General features: G+C 44.1%; 1 protein-coding gene across 2 annotated transcripts in view; it reads right to left on the bottom strand.

The window, feature by feature from the left end:
• The window catches only part of CCDC85C (coiled-coil domain containing 85C), a 101207-nt gene that overhangs the window by 12254 nt on the left and 72591 nt on the right, over window positions 1–16362 (bottom strand). For both annotated transcript variants that reach the window (XM_052693370.1, XM_052693369.1), the window contains exon 3: window positions 11478–11582. In XM_052693370.1, the coding sequence (XP_052549330.1) occupies window positions 11478–11582 (105 nt within the window). The remainder of the gene's footprint in view (window positions 1–11477; window positions 11583–16362) is intronic.

Raw genomic sequence — 16362 nt, forward strand, 5'->3', positions numbered from 1 at the left:
TCTCCTGCTCAAACAGCCTCGTAAGCACTTTTGATAAAGACATCCATCTTGGATTGTATGAAACGTAATGAGAATGAGATGTACCCTGCCTGTCGCTAATATTTTGTACTTGCTTTATAGCACTGGAAGAAATCAACAATGAAACCATTGACCAAACTCATATTTAGTCTTCATATCCCTTAGGAAATACAAAGAATGATTATACTGAAGCCTGTGAAAGCAAATTAGGATGGCAGAGCGGTACGTAGCACCATGGCAGGAATGCTTTTGCATGCAATATGTGAGGCACTCCATTATCATCTTTTCCACACTGTGTGTTTTACGCTTCACATCACCGCTTCGCCTTCCAAGCCAAGGCCAGCAAGCGAGCCGCGCCAGAAAGGAGGACCCAAGGAGGGGCACTTTGTCACATCTCATGCTTCCAAACAGTTTGCACTAGGAAAACGATGGACCAGTCCATTAGGCCACGGACAAGAAGAGCAGGAAGAGCATGGAGCCTTTCAAGCCTAAGCCACTGGTCTGTGCTTAGCCTACGTAAACCAACAGCCACTTACCCAACTGACCTTCATGAACTGAGCTGTTGGTGACACAACACCTTCCTTCTGAGAGGCAGGCATCTCAGAAAAGGGAAAATCAGACTTAGTAACTCCTCAGTAACTCTCCAAGGAGATTTCACAGACTGATGAAGCATGGCAACCACGGGACGCTCCCAGGCCAGATGCTTGCTGGCACAGGGACGCAGCTCACTGCAGCTCTATGGCCACCTGGGGATACATTCTCAGCATCTGGCAAGCCCCGAAAGTTACACAGAAAAGGCAGAGCCTGGGGAGAGAGCACCAGGGGCAGAGTCCAGCCAGGTTACAGCTGTGCCTTAAAGCTGCATATTTCTCTCAGAGCTGGTAAATGCAGAGTCAGCCTCCCACGGAGGTCACAGGCATTGATACTTGCATAACTCCTCTGACCTCGGAGTGAAAGCTGTCTTCCTCCCATTAATGACCAAGATCACAACAACTGAAAGCAGAAAATTCGGGAGTTTGTGGCCATGAACCATACTTGATAAAGATCTTTCTCCACAGCCCCCTTTAGAAGCAACACAGGAAATACCAATTGGTGCAACAACCAGAATTTGTTCTGAGTTGAAACTAATCAGAAAAAGTAAAAGAAATTCATCTGGATAGAGCATCTAACAACACTGCAAATACATTTTTATGACAAAACCAGAGCAGAACACAAGATCCCCTGTATGACAGGCAGCAGCAGCTTCTCCTCACAGAAACGAAGCCACTAATGAGCTACAAAGCATCTCCATGATCATAATCACCCTCAAAATTATTACAGAATACTAATGAAACCAGAATGATTAGAGAGAAATGCTTTTTTCTAAAGAGTTTGATCATACTTCGTTGATTACTATACTGACATGATAAAAGCAATCCTGCAAGCACAGTAATGTGTTGGATAGATTGGATCACACAAAAATGCTCAATGGGTTGGTGCCCTTTGGATTGGAGTGGCTGAAATTTGGCAAATGCAATCAGCTGAACTCCTCCTGAATGCAAGTAGAGAATTTGACTGAAGAAGAGAAAATTAATCTTAAAGATTAATGCAACAATGGAGGAATGCCCAATCCTTGCTGCTGGAGTCTCAGTACAAGATAACATTATTTGTAAAGCAGGCGTGATTCTTCATCTTTAGGTTGGAAGCCAAAAGAAAAGCCTGTAAACAAAAACGGACATCCAAATTGCTGCATGCAATGACAGAGACTTGCACAAGAGAGTTCAGAGAAAAAACATGACACAGGCTTGCAGCATTCCCACTGCTGAAATGAGAGTCCATTTCTATCAAAAGCCAAACACACATACAAAAAATGGAGAGGAGTGAACAAGGACCTCACCAATATCTCTGCCCTCTGCAGCTGTAAGAGCTGTAAGCACTGGGTAAAAATATCCACAAGCTGCCAGGAAATACTCCACACCACTACAGATACCTTAACGTTTATCATTACACTGAAGTTTTGTTGTGTAGTCATACCCTCACAGAAGGCTCTTTCCAGACATAAGAGTCATTATAAAGGTGTTTAGGTGCTTAATTCCCACTCATTTCAGTGTGGTTCACAAAAAAAGTTTTAGCCAAATTCCTATCAGCTTCCTGCACTGGGACAAACATGAAGGAGGCCAGAAAAGAAAGGAGCTGTGGTAAGCAAGGAAAGAAATGACAACATACCCGGCAGGATGTATGGCCAGCCTTTGGAGGATGGAGGAGAAGAAAACGAGCAGAGTTCACCAATAGTGTTAGCTGGAGGGGAGGAAATGGAAGGAATTGGAGATAAGGTCAAGGTTGCTGAACTGGAAAACTGCCAGCAGTGGGAGAGGAGGGAGGGAACAGGAAGAAAAAGGAGGATGTGCATTTTACCCAACAGGAAAGCAGTTGAGATGTAATGCAAGGGAGGGAGAACCAGAGATAGGAGACTGGAAGGAGGGCAGGATGGAGGAGGAAGACTCAGGAAGTAAGCATTAAGGCAGTAGCTGAAATCACTGATGGAAGAAATTCCGCATGTCTAAAGCAGACACATTTGGAAAATGCAAGTAAGAATCAACATGATTGCACTCCACTTCAGTTACTCTGAGCACTTCCATCACTGCAGAAATCTATGCCCTTCCTCTTCCTTAAAGCTGACATTATCAAAGCCATGGGAACACAACTGACTCAGCATCCTGAGGGGCAATAATAGCAAAGTTAATCTGGTTACATCCTAAGAAGCAAGAATTGTCCATATAGGCAAAAAGTAATACCGAGGGCCTGGGGGTATGCAACACTCTAAACTTCTTCTCTCTGTCCGGTCCTGTTAGACATGCACTCCCAGTCTTAGACAGCCTTTCCACTTGCTAGGTTTTTACAGCATTCAGTAGTTCAGAGACAGTACACTTTTCATCTTCCATCATGTGGCCAACACGTCACACAATTTTGTAAAATAATGGTGCTAAATAAACTCAGAAGTAATGAAAATGCCATGCACTCACAATGAAGCTATTGACAAATACGATCTTGACTGTTTTTCTAGTTTGCTTCTGTCGAAGTTGAACCTACTAATAAGAAGCTGCTTCATTTCAAAAGGCAAAGTTTCTTATTCTCTCTGGCTCTGGGGTTGCTCCAGGCTTACGGCAACAGCGACAAGACTAGAAGTTAGCTCATCTAACTCACCAGTTATACAAGGAACTTGTAACATAGAAAGAAAATTACATCTACACTGTGGCTTCCAACGGTCACCTGAGCAGAATTACACTGCATATCTCTTCTGCTTCGACCAAAGCCACGGTTAATGTTATCAAAACTAAACAAAACAAAAGGGCTGCCCAGCAGGGAGAATGCCAACCTCAAGAGTGGTTGCATCATAGAGTTCCTTGGAGGAAATATCTCTGCTAAGCACAGTGGTTGTTGGCCACTGCTCCTCTTAAGAACTAGAGGCCCTTCTCCAAGTCTTCACAAGCAAAAGGACTCATTGCCAATCCCAGGGAAAGAGAGGCCGTCAAACTGCTTGTGACCTATCTGAATACAACCTTGTCCCTGCTGTTGAGACTGCAGGGTCATACAAGACTCCTGGAGAGGCTCTCCCACCCACCTCATGGGAGAAACATCCTGAGTACCCAAGAATCTAGCCTCCTTCCAATTGGGAAACCATGACGAGAGCTCCTCCTCTGCCACCCCTACTTATAGAGCAATACTGAAGCATCACTGTACACATCTCCCTTTTAGCCCTCACCTACTCCTCCATTTCAAGCAGACCAGCACAAGACATTTGCTGGCATCTGTGATGGGACCAATTTACTTGCCAGAGATCATTACATTACAGCTTTATGCTGTATGTGCCCAAATCACTAAAAAAGCCCAATTCTGTTTCAGACTCCCTCAGAAAATTTTCACTGGAGCCCTGCCTGCAGGGCTTATGATTCAAGCTTGACACCTGGAAGGAGATGCACAGTTCAGCTGTCTAGGCTAAGAAAAGAGAAAAGGAACTCTGCAGCCTCCTGTGTCAGAGGACCCTTGAGGGAGTATGCTTTGCACATGAGATAAATCCTCTCTTTCTCTACTTGCAACAAATTGTGCATGATCTGGTGGCAGACTCAAATCTACAAAAACAAAGAAAACAAACTGAATAAAAGCAGCCCCAAAGTACTGCCCCTGTCCAGAACCCAAAGAGGATCAGTGTAGTAACAGTGCTGGTGTGAGAAAGAAAACTCAAAGGCAACAAATAATGCTAAAGATCCTTTTTAATCAGACACCAAAAAATGAAGAGTTGAGGCCTTAAATGCAGCTGCTGAAAACATCTGCTGCTGCATATCGAGCCGTGATGGCACTGCTGGTGCCTAAGACCAAGCTGCCTAATGAGTCCTTGCTGGCTGTGTGCAGTCGCATGGGATGTGGTCCAGCTCAGATGCTGAAAAGCACTGTGGTCGATACTCCATTCCTACGTGTTTGGAGGAACAAAATTAATAAGACTACAAAAGCGCTCACTGGGAACTCCTAGTAATGACACACCTCCACAGAGGTAAAATAAGGCTTAAAATACGTACATTTCTTATAATAGATTCTCTGGAATCCAAGAAGAAAAGAGCCTAACTGGTGATGACAGGTGTCTGTTCTTTTATGGGTTGTCGGTTAGAAACCTCAAAAAGGAGCAGCGAAATTGCAATAAACAATTTCTTCTTGATTCCTCCAGAGACTGGAAAAAGCACAAGACCTTGGTCCTGACATCAGTTTTCAATCTCCTTCTCCTCATTGACATTCTATGTTTTAATGACATCCTTTCCTACCTCAGCTCCAAGAGAGCTATTCCTGATCTGCAGAAAGACTGTGAAAAGGGAGCTAAATTTTAAAACCCAGAGGAAAACAGCATGCTGATTTTGCTTCACCAGCAGTCACAGCCCAGACACGGAGAATGCTTCAGAGCAAAGTGTGGCATGCAAGCAAACGCTAATGCTTCTGAACCTCACATCTTCTTCTTGCTTTCTATTAATTTTTGTCTATGATTTCAAAAAAAACAAGCAGACATTTAGGGTTAAATTTGATTACACGCGCCACAGTGTTCTAATGGCATATCTCAGACAACATTACAGCTAAATGGAATCATATCAGAAGTTTTTATTGCCGAGACAGAACAAGGAGAATTACATTATAGGCAGGCACTGCCAGATAACTCACAATAAAATTCCCAGACACAAAGATTTATCTCACAGTGGTTTTGTTTGCAGCCTACTTAACCAGGTTTAAATTAAGCTTGGGCCCTTCTTCAGCACTCATCACCACCCAGGTGCTGTACATAAATCAAGATGTCGACACTGCTCTGTAAACTGGGAGCTGTTGAGGGACAAGGCAATGTAGCAATGTGCCCACAGGCATGTCAGAAGCAGCAGGCAGAGCCTGGCAAAATATGGGAAGTCTTCACAGCCAGCTCCAGCCCTGGGCACGTGATGCTCTGGGGCCTCACATCCCTTCACCTGCCACTGTGATGCTGCAGAAGGGCTAAGAGCTGCAACAGAGTGAGCCTGCCTCATTGCTCCAAGGCACAACCCCACTCCAGAGTGGCATTTTCCTTCAAAGCCCCTGCTCTGTTACTTGAGCATGGGACACCCCGTCCACAGCCCAGGAGCACCCACATGCTCTGAATGCCCAGTGCACCTGGTGGCAGATCTATTTTGACATCCTGCTGCCAGTCACATGAGAAGAAACAAGCAGGATGCTGTGCAGAAAGACACCAGCTCCCTAGCACAGCACCATCCAGGCCACAGGCGTGAGAGCAAGAGCCATTAGTGCTCTGCATAGCATCCTTCCTATCACATGGAGGGACGCTACTGCAGTGGCTAATCTCCTTTGGCATTACTTCATTTGCTCCCTTTAATCATAGAGAGCATCTGGTCATGCAGTTATTCAAGTCCATGAATTAATCCTTGGCACCACACAGCGCAGGGCTCTGTCTGCCCAGTTCAGCCATCTCATCAGGTTCACAGGAATCCACGTGGGTAACCCAACATGCTTACCCAATGCTCTTTTGATTAACAGAGAAACAACTTCACTGTTCCGCTGATTTCTGAGCAGAACATCGAGGACACTAAACAACCTAAGAGCTGCTCTCCCCAGGAGACATGCCACACTGCATGGGCTGTGCTAGGGCATGCAAGGGAAGGAAGGCTTCCAGGGACTGCCAGAGTCCTAATAAACAAAGTCAGGACATTGTTTGCAAGTGGGTCTCATCTACAAGCTGGAAAGGAAATGCTAATGGTGGGAGCACAGCTCCAGCCCTGGGAAACTCTTCAAGTGCATCCAAGCTGCTGGAACAACTTCCTCCAGGAGCAGAAAAAGAACCGAGTTACTGCCCTTTGGGTTTGCAACAGGTTTGCTGCAGAGCTGCAAGCAGTGCATGACACCAGAAAGCCTCACTGCCAGCTTCAGCTGCCCCCCCCAGCCAGGTATCCATTACTGACAAGCCAGATTCTGAGTGGTTTCAGCCTGTAACTACCTGATACAAACAAACAAAAACGCTACAGACAGAAATAGTCCTGATGTACCCATGGACAAAGTGCACTAACTGCAGCTGACTCACAGGGGCACTATTAGCATGAGTATTTGGAGAGGTGCTAGCTATTTTAGTAAAAAAAAAAAAAACATGAGGCCCATTCCATTGCAGATGTAAACACTGAATAATATTAAGACATTCTGAAGCACACCTGGTTTGGGGTGGCCCTGCTGAAAAGGTTCAGGTGGGCAGAGAACGGCACACATCAGATGCCTCTTGTCCCTCATGGCCATGTAGCACCCCACCAGAGCTGCACCTCATGTGGCTGCTCTGCCACTGCTGGTGAAGCAGTTCTCTCTGAAGTCTGGGGAAAGTGAGGGTCTACAGACCACAGTATTTATCTCAGACCCATTGATGGCTCCATACTAACAGATGCAGTAATGAATGTGCTGATCTACAGCAGATCATCAAAACATGATTTTTTTCCCATCTTCTGTGGTTACCTGTAACAGTAGATGACGAATACAGACTGTCAGCACCTCTTTTCCTTATCAAACCCCCAAACTTTGACATCGTCTAACTTTGTGCTGGTTGGCTGCTGTAGGGAAAAAGCCACACGCTGCTCAGGTGCACCAGAATAGCAGTTGATGAAGGGCCTTTAAAAATGCACTGGCTTGTCCTCAGTCTCTCACTATACGCTCTGAAGTTTCACAATAGCCCTCCTCAGGCTGCAAATTCTGCCACTCTCCCCACAAACCTTTCATTTCATTTTCCCTTTCACCACTGCTGTTGTTGCAGTGGCAGAACCGCTACCATGAATCTCTGCCTTTGTCTGCTCCCCGGTACTGGCACAGGCAGCAGGAAGAAGTTGCCCTCTGCCTTTGTTTCCCCTGTCTACAAAGGCAGTCTGGTCACAGGAAGGCAAGCAATGGCCCCAGCAGGATGTGCCCAGCACACACCAGAGGGAGCCACAAGGACCATAGGGTTCCTCTGGGTGCTGCTCCCAGACCCCAGCCCTCACACAACAGGAACTGTCATCTTCAGCTGTCTCAGTCTTATTTTAAAAGCGAAGTCAGCTGCAAGGAGCCAGTCTGGTTTTGCTCCCAGAGATGAATGGATTTACTCCCACACAGGCTCCAGCGGGGACAAGCAGCCTTGCTTTGGGCGGCCTCCACCAGCACCAGGCTTGGGCCACAGCTGCATTGCCCCTGATCTCCACTGATTGAAGGCTGTTGCAGGATAAATGTTCTATTTTCTCTGCAGGGAGTGGAGGAGAGAGACTGAGTCATGTTCTTGTTGTTCCTCTGACCCAACAGGTGCATCAGAGGACTGAGATCATCACTGTTCCAGCTAGACAAATACAGGGCTGTCAAAAGAGGTCCGGTTTAGCTACTGTGTATCTCTCGCTGCCTCTACCATATAACAGAATCATAGAATCATTAAGGTTAGACATACCTCTAAGATCATCTAGTCCAACCATCAACTCATCATCACCATGCCTACTAAGCCATGCACCGCAGGCGCAGCAGGCAGCCAACACATCAGCCAAAGAGCCTTTGTCATCCACTTCCACCTCATCCAACGGCTTCTCCTTACACCTCCACACCATCAATATTTGGGTTTGTTTTTATCTCAACGTACGTGCCATATGGTAAATGGAATACTCACCTCAGAAGCATCTTTGCAAAGCACAAACGTGGCTGGTAGTGACAGTGTGGTGGAAATTAAGGGAATTAGTCCGACAGGCAGCAGGAGCTGAGGTGAGCAGAAAGTTGCTGCACAGCCTGAGCTCAGTCTCAGATCTGGGTTTTGTTATTTGAAAGAAACAGTCACTGGAGACAAATGCCATGGGCAGCACACAACTACAAGCGCACACCCGCTCACCAAGAGGTGCGTGCTCAGGGTCACTGTGTGACACAGAGGACAAGGGACACCAGCTGTCTTAATGACAGCTCTGGTATTCCTCCCCATTGATGGCAGAGAACTGGTTTTTTGGACAGATATTTTACAAGCTTCATGAGTGAATGGTTGTTATGGGCTGATCTTTATCTCAGTCTTGCTTACTCACCCTCATAAATCCTAGGAAGCTGCTGCCTGTTGTGTTCTTTCCCTCATTTTGGGTACCTTATTTAAGCCATCTCTTTAGAACAAAAGGAAGCACAATGGCACCTCCATGGTGTAACCTTGCTGCCATCCTTCCCTTATCAGGGAACAATTCTAAGGATGAGCCATCTGTGCTGTGGCCTTATCACAGCACAGACCTCCTGGTCCTGATGCAAACCACACATCCTTCACTGTTTACTCAGTTGTTTGCTGCCAGTTGTCTCTCTCATTATCAGCACAGGCCATTCCGGCATCCCTAGCTCAGTAAACATAACATTTCCATTACAAAAATCTACAGTTATTTCCACTCAAGGAAAGAGTCTTGTTAAAATCAAATTATCAGTGCTAGTACATTTTAAATCTCGATCAGCTAAGCTAGTGCCAATTGCCAACAACAAGCTGGTTCACCCTTACTGGTGGTTCATGTCAATGTGGATTCGTGGCTCCTCCAGGCAGCTGATATATGAGCTTACCAACGTGAAGACCTCTACCCACAGGAGCATGAGTAGCCTTCAGGTTGCCCTCACATCCCTGAGCACCAACATGTGCCTGGCATGGCCACAGGGCAGCGGGCAGGAATATGAACCAGTTCAGGGGCTGCACACTTGCACAGGCTGCTGCAACACCCCAGAGGAGGCAGACAGCAAAAGGATCAGAAAAGGGATGCAATTCTGAGCCATGCCCCAGCATTCATCCTCAGCTTTCCTACAGAGATATTTGAATGCTCCAGAAACTAGAAACTGAGACTCTGTCCCTCAGCAAATGAGCTGCTGAAATGTGATTAGCAGTAACAAAATAACAGCCTCATGTGGATGGGGAATTTCCTTTCCCCCTCATTCATTCTCCCTAGTCAGAAATGTAGCCAGCAATTATTAGATGAACTCTCCAGCAATGCCATAGCGTTCCAAAAATTAAACACTGCCTTTTAGTATGCATCTCTGGAGGATCCTGGAGCACTTAGCACTATTGAGCTTAGTGATAAAGAAATGCCTGAAAATCATGTTACAGAGTGGGTCATTTCCCACCCAGTCTCTTTAAGGGAAAAAAGGAGGTGCAGAGAGATGAAAGAAGCTACACATGGTCAGTGGAGGATCCCAGTTCTGATCCATAGCTGCACTGATAGGTAATGCCAGTTACCTCTCACTAACCACAGGTGGGTCCATACGAACATGCAATGCAGGCTCCTTAAACAATGTCAACAAACAGAACTTCACGTCGTTAACTCCTGCTGGGTACTATTAAAACTCCAGAAAACCTCTGTGCTGGATAAGTTTTACCTTCTCTGTGCTCTCCAGCCACCAATCTGAGACTCCTATGGAGCAGTTTCCTACAGCACATCAGATCAGAGTGCAATAGCTCATTTAAAGTGCTGTGCATCCATACGGTTGAGCTACAAAGGAAATACATACAGTACAAGGGGAAATGGATTCAAACTAAAAGAGGAGAGATTTAGACTGGATATAAGGAAAAAGTTTTTATAAGGGTGGTGAGGTACTGGAACAAGTTGCCTAAAGAGATGATAGATGTTTTGTCCTTGGAGACACTCAAGGTCAGGCTGGACAGGGCTCCAAGCACCTGACTGAGTGGTAGGCATCCCTGTTCACTGCAGGAGAGTTGGACTAGATTACCTTTTAGGGTCCCTTCCAACTCAAACAATTCTATGATTCTATATCAAGACCCAAAGCCAAGGGATTTCAGCAGGAATAAAAGTTAAAAATGGCTACATAGTATTCCAGACAACATGGATTCAGAGCTGCTTGATCACCTGTCCCCAAAGAAGGCAGTATACTACCAAGGATGGGTGAAGGTGTCACACAGCACCTGGCCCTTCCTACAGACATTGACAGGAGTTGACACCTCCTCCCAGGTCATGGAGGAAAGCAGAGGGAAGCACTGGGCTCTAGTGAGCAGTGATGAATGGCAGTACCCATACAGCCACCAGGACAAAACAACTGTGATCTCTTTGTAAAGTTCCCTGACTGCTACATGGGGAAAAAAGAAAAGAGGATATTCAAACTCCCACTTCGTTTACATGGTTTTGTCTTGTTTGGATTTTATTTATTTTTTTTTACATGAAGGTTCTTCATTCATTTTGGGTTCTCACACTGAATGGAGTTTTACTTAAGAAGTCTTCCCTAAATTATTATTTCCTCCGCCCTTCTTGTTTACAGCTGTAAGAGGAATGCTGATATACAGAATGACTTAATGACTTTTACCCTAGTGGGCAGCCAAAATACAACTGTCAGCAACACAGGTGGTGTCTCAGGCACCGGGGCAAACATCTGGACAATGGTCATCTGTGCACTGCAGGGCAGCAGGGAGAAGCCCTGACACAGCAGCACAGCATTTATCTCTTGCAAGAGCCTTCTATGCCTCTAACCAAGATTCCTCTGTCATCTGAGAAGAAGCAACGCAGGCAAATCTTGGGAAACATAAAACTTCATTTGTGCTACAGAAAAACCTGAAACAAAAGTCCTGAGAACTTAATCACTAAAGCAATCCTGACTATGCATTGGCAAAACAATTTTTATGTCACCTAAGAGGAGCTTCTTAACAGTGCACATAAAGGATATTTATGAAGAAGGAGAGGCAGGTGTAACAAGACTCACTGTTGCTTAAAAACATGCACAACAGTAACTGTCAGCCAAAAAATCTGAGCAGGAAAATTAATCAGTCAAAATTTTAAGAGGTAAAGTTCAATATTTCCAGGGGCTCTCCATGCTCCCAACAGCTGCTGCACCTTTTATCTGGCTCCAGGGCCAGCTTTCAGAGAGAGCTGCTCCCTGAATCCTTGCGTGCAGGTCATACCCACCCCCAGGAAAGCTCTGGCTCTTACACACACAGACAAAGAAAGGGCTCTTACGTTTTGCAGGGCATCTTGATACTGTGGCAGTGGGGACAGCTGTGACTCAGAGTGGTATGGGGACAACCCTTTCCTCAGAGTCCTCAAATCCCCAGTGCTGGACTGCTGCAAAGACAAAAAGAAAACGGGACAGGCTGTATTAGCAAGAATGAAAGTTATCTCCTTTCTTCTGGATTACCTCTTCCCACAATCACCAGCTGTTCCCATAACTTCTCCCTGCAACAGCAGCTCAACTGACCATTATGATACAAGCCGTTCCCGTGCCCACACCTAGAGAAAGCATTTGCAAGCAGCTGGAGGTGAAACTCTCAAAGTCTACACCACTAAACGACAGAGTAAGAAGGCATTTCAATTTTACCTAAGCTGTTAGGTAGTTAGAACCACCTTCAAAGACGTAAATCCACCAGGAGATATTTTCTGGATCTTTTTAAAGCAACATCAGCTATTCCAGTCTCCCACAGGTGGAGAGCAATGAGAGTTTGTAAACAGTGCTATTGTAACTCATTTAAGCCTGCAAAAGGGGTGTGAAAGCAACAGTTTCTTATTTGGTTATAAATTAGCTTGCAACCACAAGACTTAAGTGGAGCCATGTAAATAAAGGTAGTCAGCATGACTCAACAAACCATGCAGATAGATGCAATCAACTGTCTGCACTCAAAAAGAAGCATCAGGTGTTGGGGAGTGCTGAATAACATCAGGACAATAATATCTGCCTCATGTTATCCGTTCTCTCACTCAGTTGTTCTGAAATGGGATGGTCTTCAAACAAGAGGAGTTTCTCCTTTAAGAAAGCACGCCCATACATCATCAACATACAAGTAGCCAAAATCAAGGACCTGGGAGAAGATTATATCTTTTTATTAACAATAAATATCCTCATTAACATTACATTTTTTTAAGAGCGTAAAGCAATGCACTATCCCTCATTTTAAAGCCATAAAAGCATGACCTTTCAGATTTTTACGTTCCATTAAGACTTCTGACTTGCATCTGCTGGAGAAATGATGTTTTCCACTTCAAAAGAACCAAAGAAAAACCACTGGTGCAATAAAATTTAACAGCAAGTCTCATAAATCAGCTCAACTGTATATAAGAAAACCCTCAGTAACCCCAAAGGCCTGACCATAACCAAGGCTTAAGGGACCGTGGCTGTATACAGATCTCAGAAATACGGAAAGTTTGTCTTTATGTTTCTTGCTCCCATTGTACAGAGAAGAATCAATGCATTCAGAGTGGGTACATCACTTTCTATTGGTGTCAGAAACCTTTTCTTGTAGCCAGATGGTCTGCGTAGTGCTAGTTCAGCTTTTGTTTTACCTCAAAATGTCTTTTTTTTTTTTTCCCCCACAAGCATTCTGACCCACACACCCTATTTCTTTCATTTTACAAGCTGTGAGGAGGACAGTTCTCAAGAAAGTCATCATGAGAAATGGATGCTAGCCCTCTATCACTTGACATACTAGGAACTGCTGTATTTCACATAGAGGCATGATTTTAGCTTAGGGGATGTCTAGGATTCCTTGGATTTACAAGGCCTACAATTTGTTTGCATTTCACGACAGAGCCCAAAACAAAAAAAAAAAAATGTGCAGAAGAAGCCAACTCCTTCTGTACACAGGAACACCAGAACAAAAGTGAGTTCTCCTCACCACAGTAAATACTTTCAAAGGAAGGGTAGAAGGCTAGAAAGAAAGACGGTGAGCAGACCCTTGTTTTCTTGGTAATGTCTCAGATATGTCATACGTAAGAGTTTCCTGGTGGTGACACTGAAAGGATCGTAACCCAGCTGGTTCTGCTTCCACTGTCCATGCAGCCACTTTTTCACTCCTTACGGCACCAGGAGCAGCAACCCCAAGAGAGGTCTCTGCTGCCTGCTCCTTCAGTGCATCCCTCTCGCACCCTTCCCAGTCTGTGGAATGAACAGGCTTTCACACAGGCACAGGAAAGGCAGCAGAAACCAACACACAGAAAATGTGAGGATACAGCCATGTACTAGAGACCCCAAGGCCACACATCGCAAACCTCAGCTCCATGCTCTGCCTTGTTGGTATTTAGACTCTCAAATTCATTCCCGTTGCTTCAGATTTCTGCAAACCGCATGAGACATGCAGCATGCCATGTGCTTGGGGGAAACAGGAGTGTGGAAACAGGCATGCAAAAGAGATGAGGCATTCATTTGCTTCTGTCTCCCAGGAACTTGTCCTCTTGCCCCAAAATCTCAAGGGCTTAGCCTATATTAGATCTAGCATGTGTTTCAACACACTACAGGTCATCCGCATAGGAAGTCAAAATGCCAGCAAAGGAAGCAATGACACCAGATCTAGTTCTGGTCAACACACACCACCACTTTGGTTAAAATCATGCTAGTTTAAACTGATTTAACTGACCTGTGCTCCTGTCTGTAAGCAGAAGTATGCTTTAATTTCAATTTGGCTTAAATTGATTCAAATTGTGTTGGTAAATACACAGATACAGTCAAAACTCTGCTCAAGTGTTCCTAATGGATTGGTTCAATTCCTTTTTTTAAACAAATCCCATTTACGACAGTGAATTTGTGTGACAAAACTATCGTTAGGTTGTTTCAGCGACTAATGCTGATGAATCTGATCTAACGCACTCAGTTTGATGGCAAGATCCCCACTAAGTTCAATGAACATCAAAACGAGCCCTTAATTAAAGAGTAGGAAGGAGAAAAAAAGAAAAAAAAAAAAAGGAGCAAGCAAAGAATAGAAAACAAATCTTAAGAAACAAAAAGGCTGGACAGAGAAATACTCAGAAGAGGAATGGGGTGTAGGGTGAATTCAGTAGGGCTAGAAAAATCATCGCTTTCCATTATTCATCTGTGTTGGAGATGACCAAAGAACCATTTTTTCCTCCTGCTGTCACTATGGTTTCCTACTTTTCCTATTGCTGTCAGCAGGACAGCCAGTCCCTTTCAGGAGCACTCTGCTCAACGCAGTTTTACTTCTGCACTTTTTAGAATGTGTTTCAAATTGCATTGAGATGTTTTTGCAACAACTTAACAGTCACAGTTCTGCACTATTTATTTTTCTTGAACTAAAAGCAAAAGCTCTTTTTTTTTTTTTTTGGCCATAGAAGGAAAATTGCTTTTTCTTCTTTTTAAATTAAAATAGCGTAGTGATGCATATTTATCAGACCTCTCAAACATTTATACATTCATTGGACTTGGCTATCAGTGTGGAGCTAACCAGAAAAAGAAAGTGAAACCCTTATTAAAAAGCAATATGACTAATGATGCATCAGAATGAGTAGCCATTACTCCACTTAAGCCTAAATTAAAAATCCTGGTATTTGCATTGTCAATTCATTCACAAAATGAAATCTCTTATTACTTTACCCAGTTTTCATTACTGAGATCTAAGTGGAGCCCAAATTGCTTTTCCAGTCAGAACAGCATTAAAAGTACAATCACTGATCATCCCCATTTATCATCATTGTTGGAGATCATCTCAATTAATGTGCAAGGTGCCTGTAATAAATTACCTTTCAGGTAAAAATCACTTCCTGTTTCATAGAATCACCAAGTTTGGAAAAGACCTCTAAGATCATCCAGTTTGATCAACCACCTATCACCAATATTTCTCATTAAACCACATCCCTCAGTACTACATCTAAATATTTCTTAAACACTTCCAGGGTTGGTGACTCCACCACCTCCCTGGGCAGCCTGTTCCAGAGAGGTTTCAATAAGTGTATCACCAAAATAATTCTCATTTGTACCAAAACTCTCCATAGGAGAGTGCTGATCTGATGGAACTTCTGGGGGGCATGTTTTCTAGCCTCAGGTGCAGTGGGAGGTGAGGGACGCTAAAAGAAATGGAAACTGCAGGAGGATATGTGAGGCACATAATCAGTCTCAACCCATTCAAATTTACAACTTGTGCATCCCAAAATGCCCTTATCCCTGCAAATTCCAACAACCAGGCACTGGTGACTCTGGAGTGCCTCTTGCTCTTTTACTGAGATTTTTTGTCAAACACTTGTCTCATTCAAACGTTTAAATAAAAACTGAAAAAAAAAAGAGGAAATGGAAAAGAAATAGAGAAATATCTCAGAGCTGTACAGAAGTGCAACATCTCCCCTAGGTCTAACCTGATGCCACTGCACATTGCTGCCTCCCCTTACCAGCTGATGAGCATAGGAAGAAGCCTGCATACCACCCTGACAGCATACCACCGACAGCTCCACAGCAGTCCTCCAGACACAATAACTCTTTATCATTTGGAAATAAGGATGTGACATTTATTGCTATATTTTTCAGTTAAGCAGAACTTGAACTGACCTCAGAATATACTGCCGTTGGACCAACGCCTGAAATCTTTGCCAGCCCTGCTAAGACAGTGATGGACCTAAACATGCCCCTCCTGGCAGGGGAAGAATTTTACCTACACATGTCAGTGAGAAAAGAATATAACAAAGAAACCATATTTTTATTAAAAATGAACTGTAGACCCACCTTCCTGTCTCCCTAGAAAATAGAAGTAATTTGATGACTGCCATGGGTGGAAAGTGGCAAGTATTTTCCACACAAAATAATTTCTCATTTAAACACCTTAGAAGTGAAGGTGCTTAGCAAGCCTTAGAATTACATTAAAAAAAAAAAAAAAAAACCACCAGCAAACACTTGCACCTATCAAAGCCTTCCATTCTTCTATCAGGGAGAAGAAATGGTACCCTTTGACTTTTTGACCTGATGTGCTGAGTGATTCAATTTGAAAATAACACAAATAACACAAGAGGATGGATGGTGCTTGCAGTATTTTAAGGTCAAGTTACTATGAAGAAACATTTATTTTCCTTCCTGTTTCTGTCCAGTAAAGTCAGATCACTGCTATGGCCATGTTGAACCAACTGTGAAGATAAA

Source organism: Tympanuchus pallidicinctus, unplaced genomic scaffold (genome assembly GCF_026119805.1).
Source record: "Tympanuchus pallidicinctus isolate F22 unplaced genomic scaffold, pur_lepc_1.0 scaffold3, whole genome shotgun sequence".
Taxonomy (NCBI): domain Eukaryota; kingdom Metazoa; phylum Chordata; class Aves; order Galliformes; family Phasianidae; genus Tympanuchus; species Tympanuchus pallidicinctus.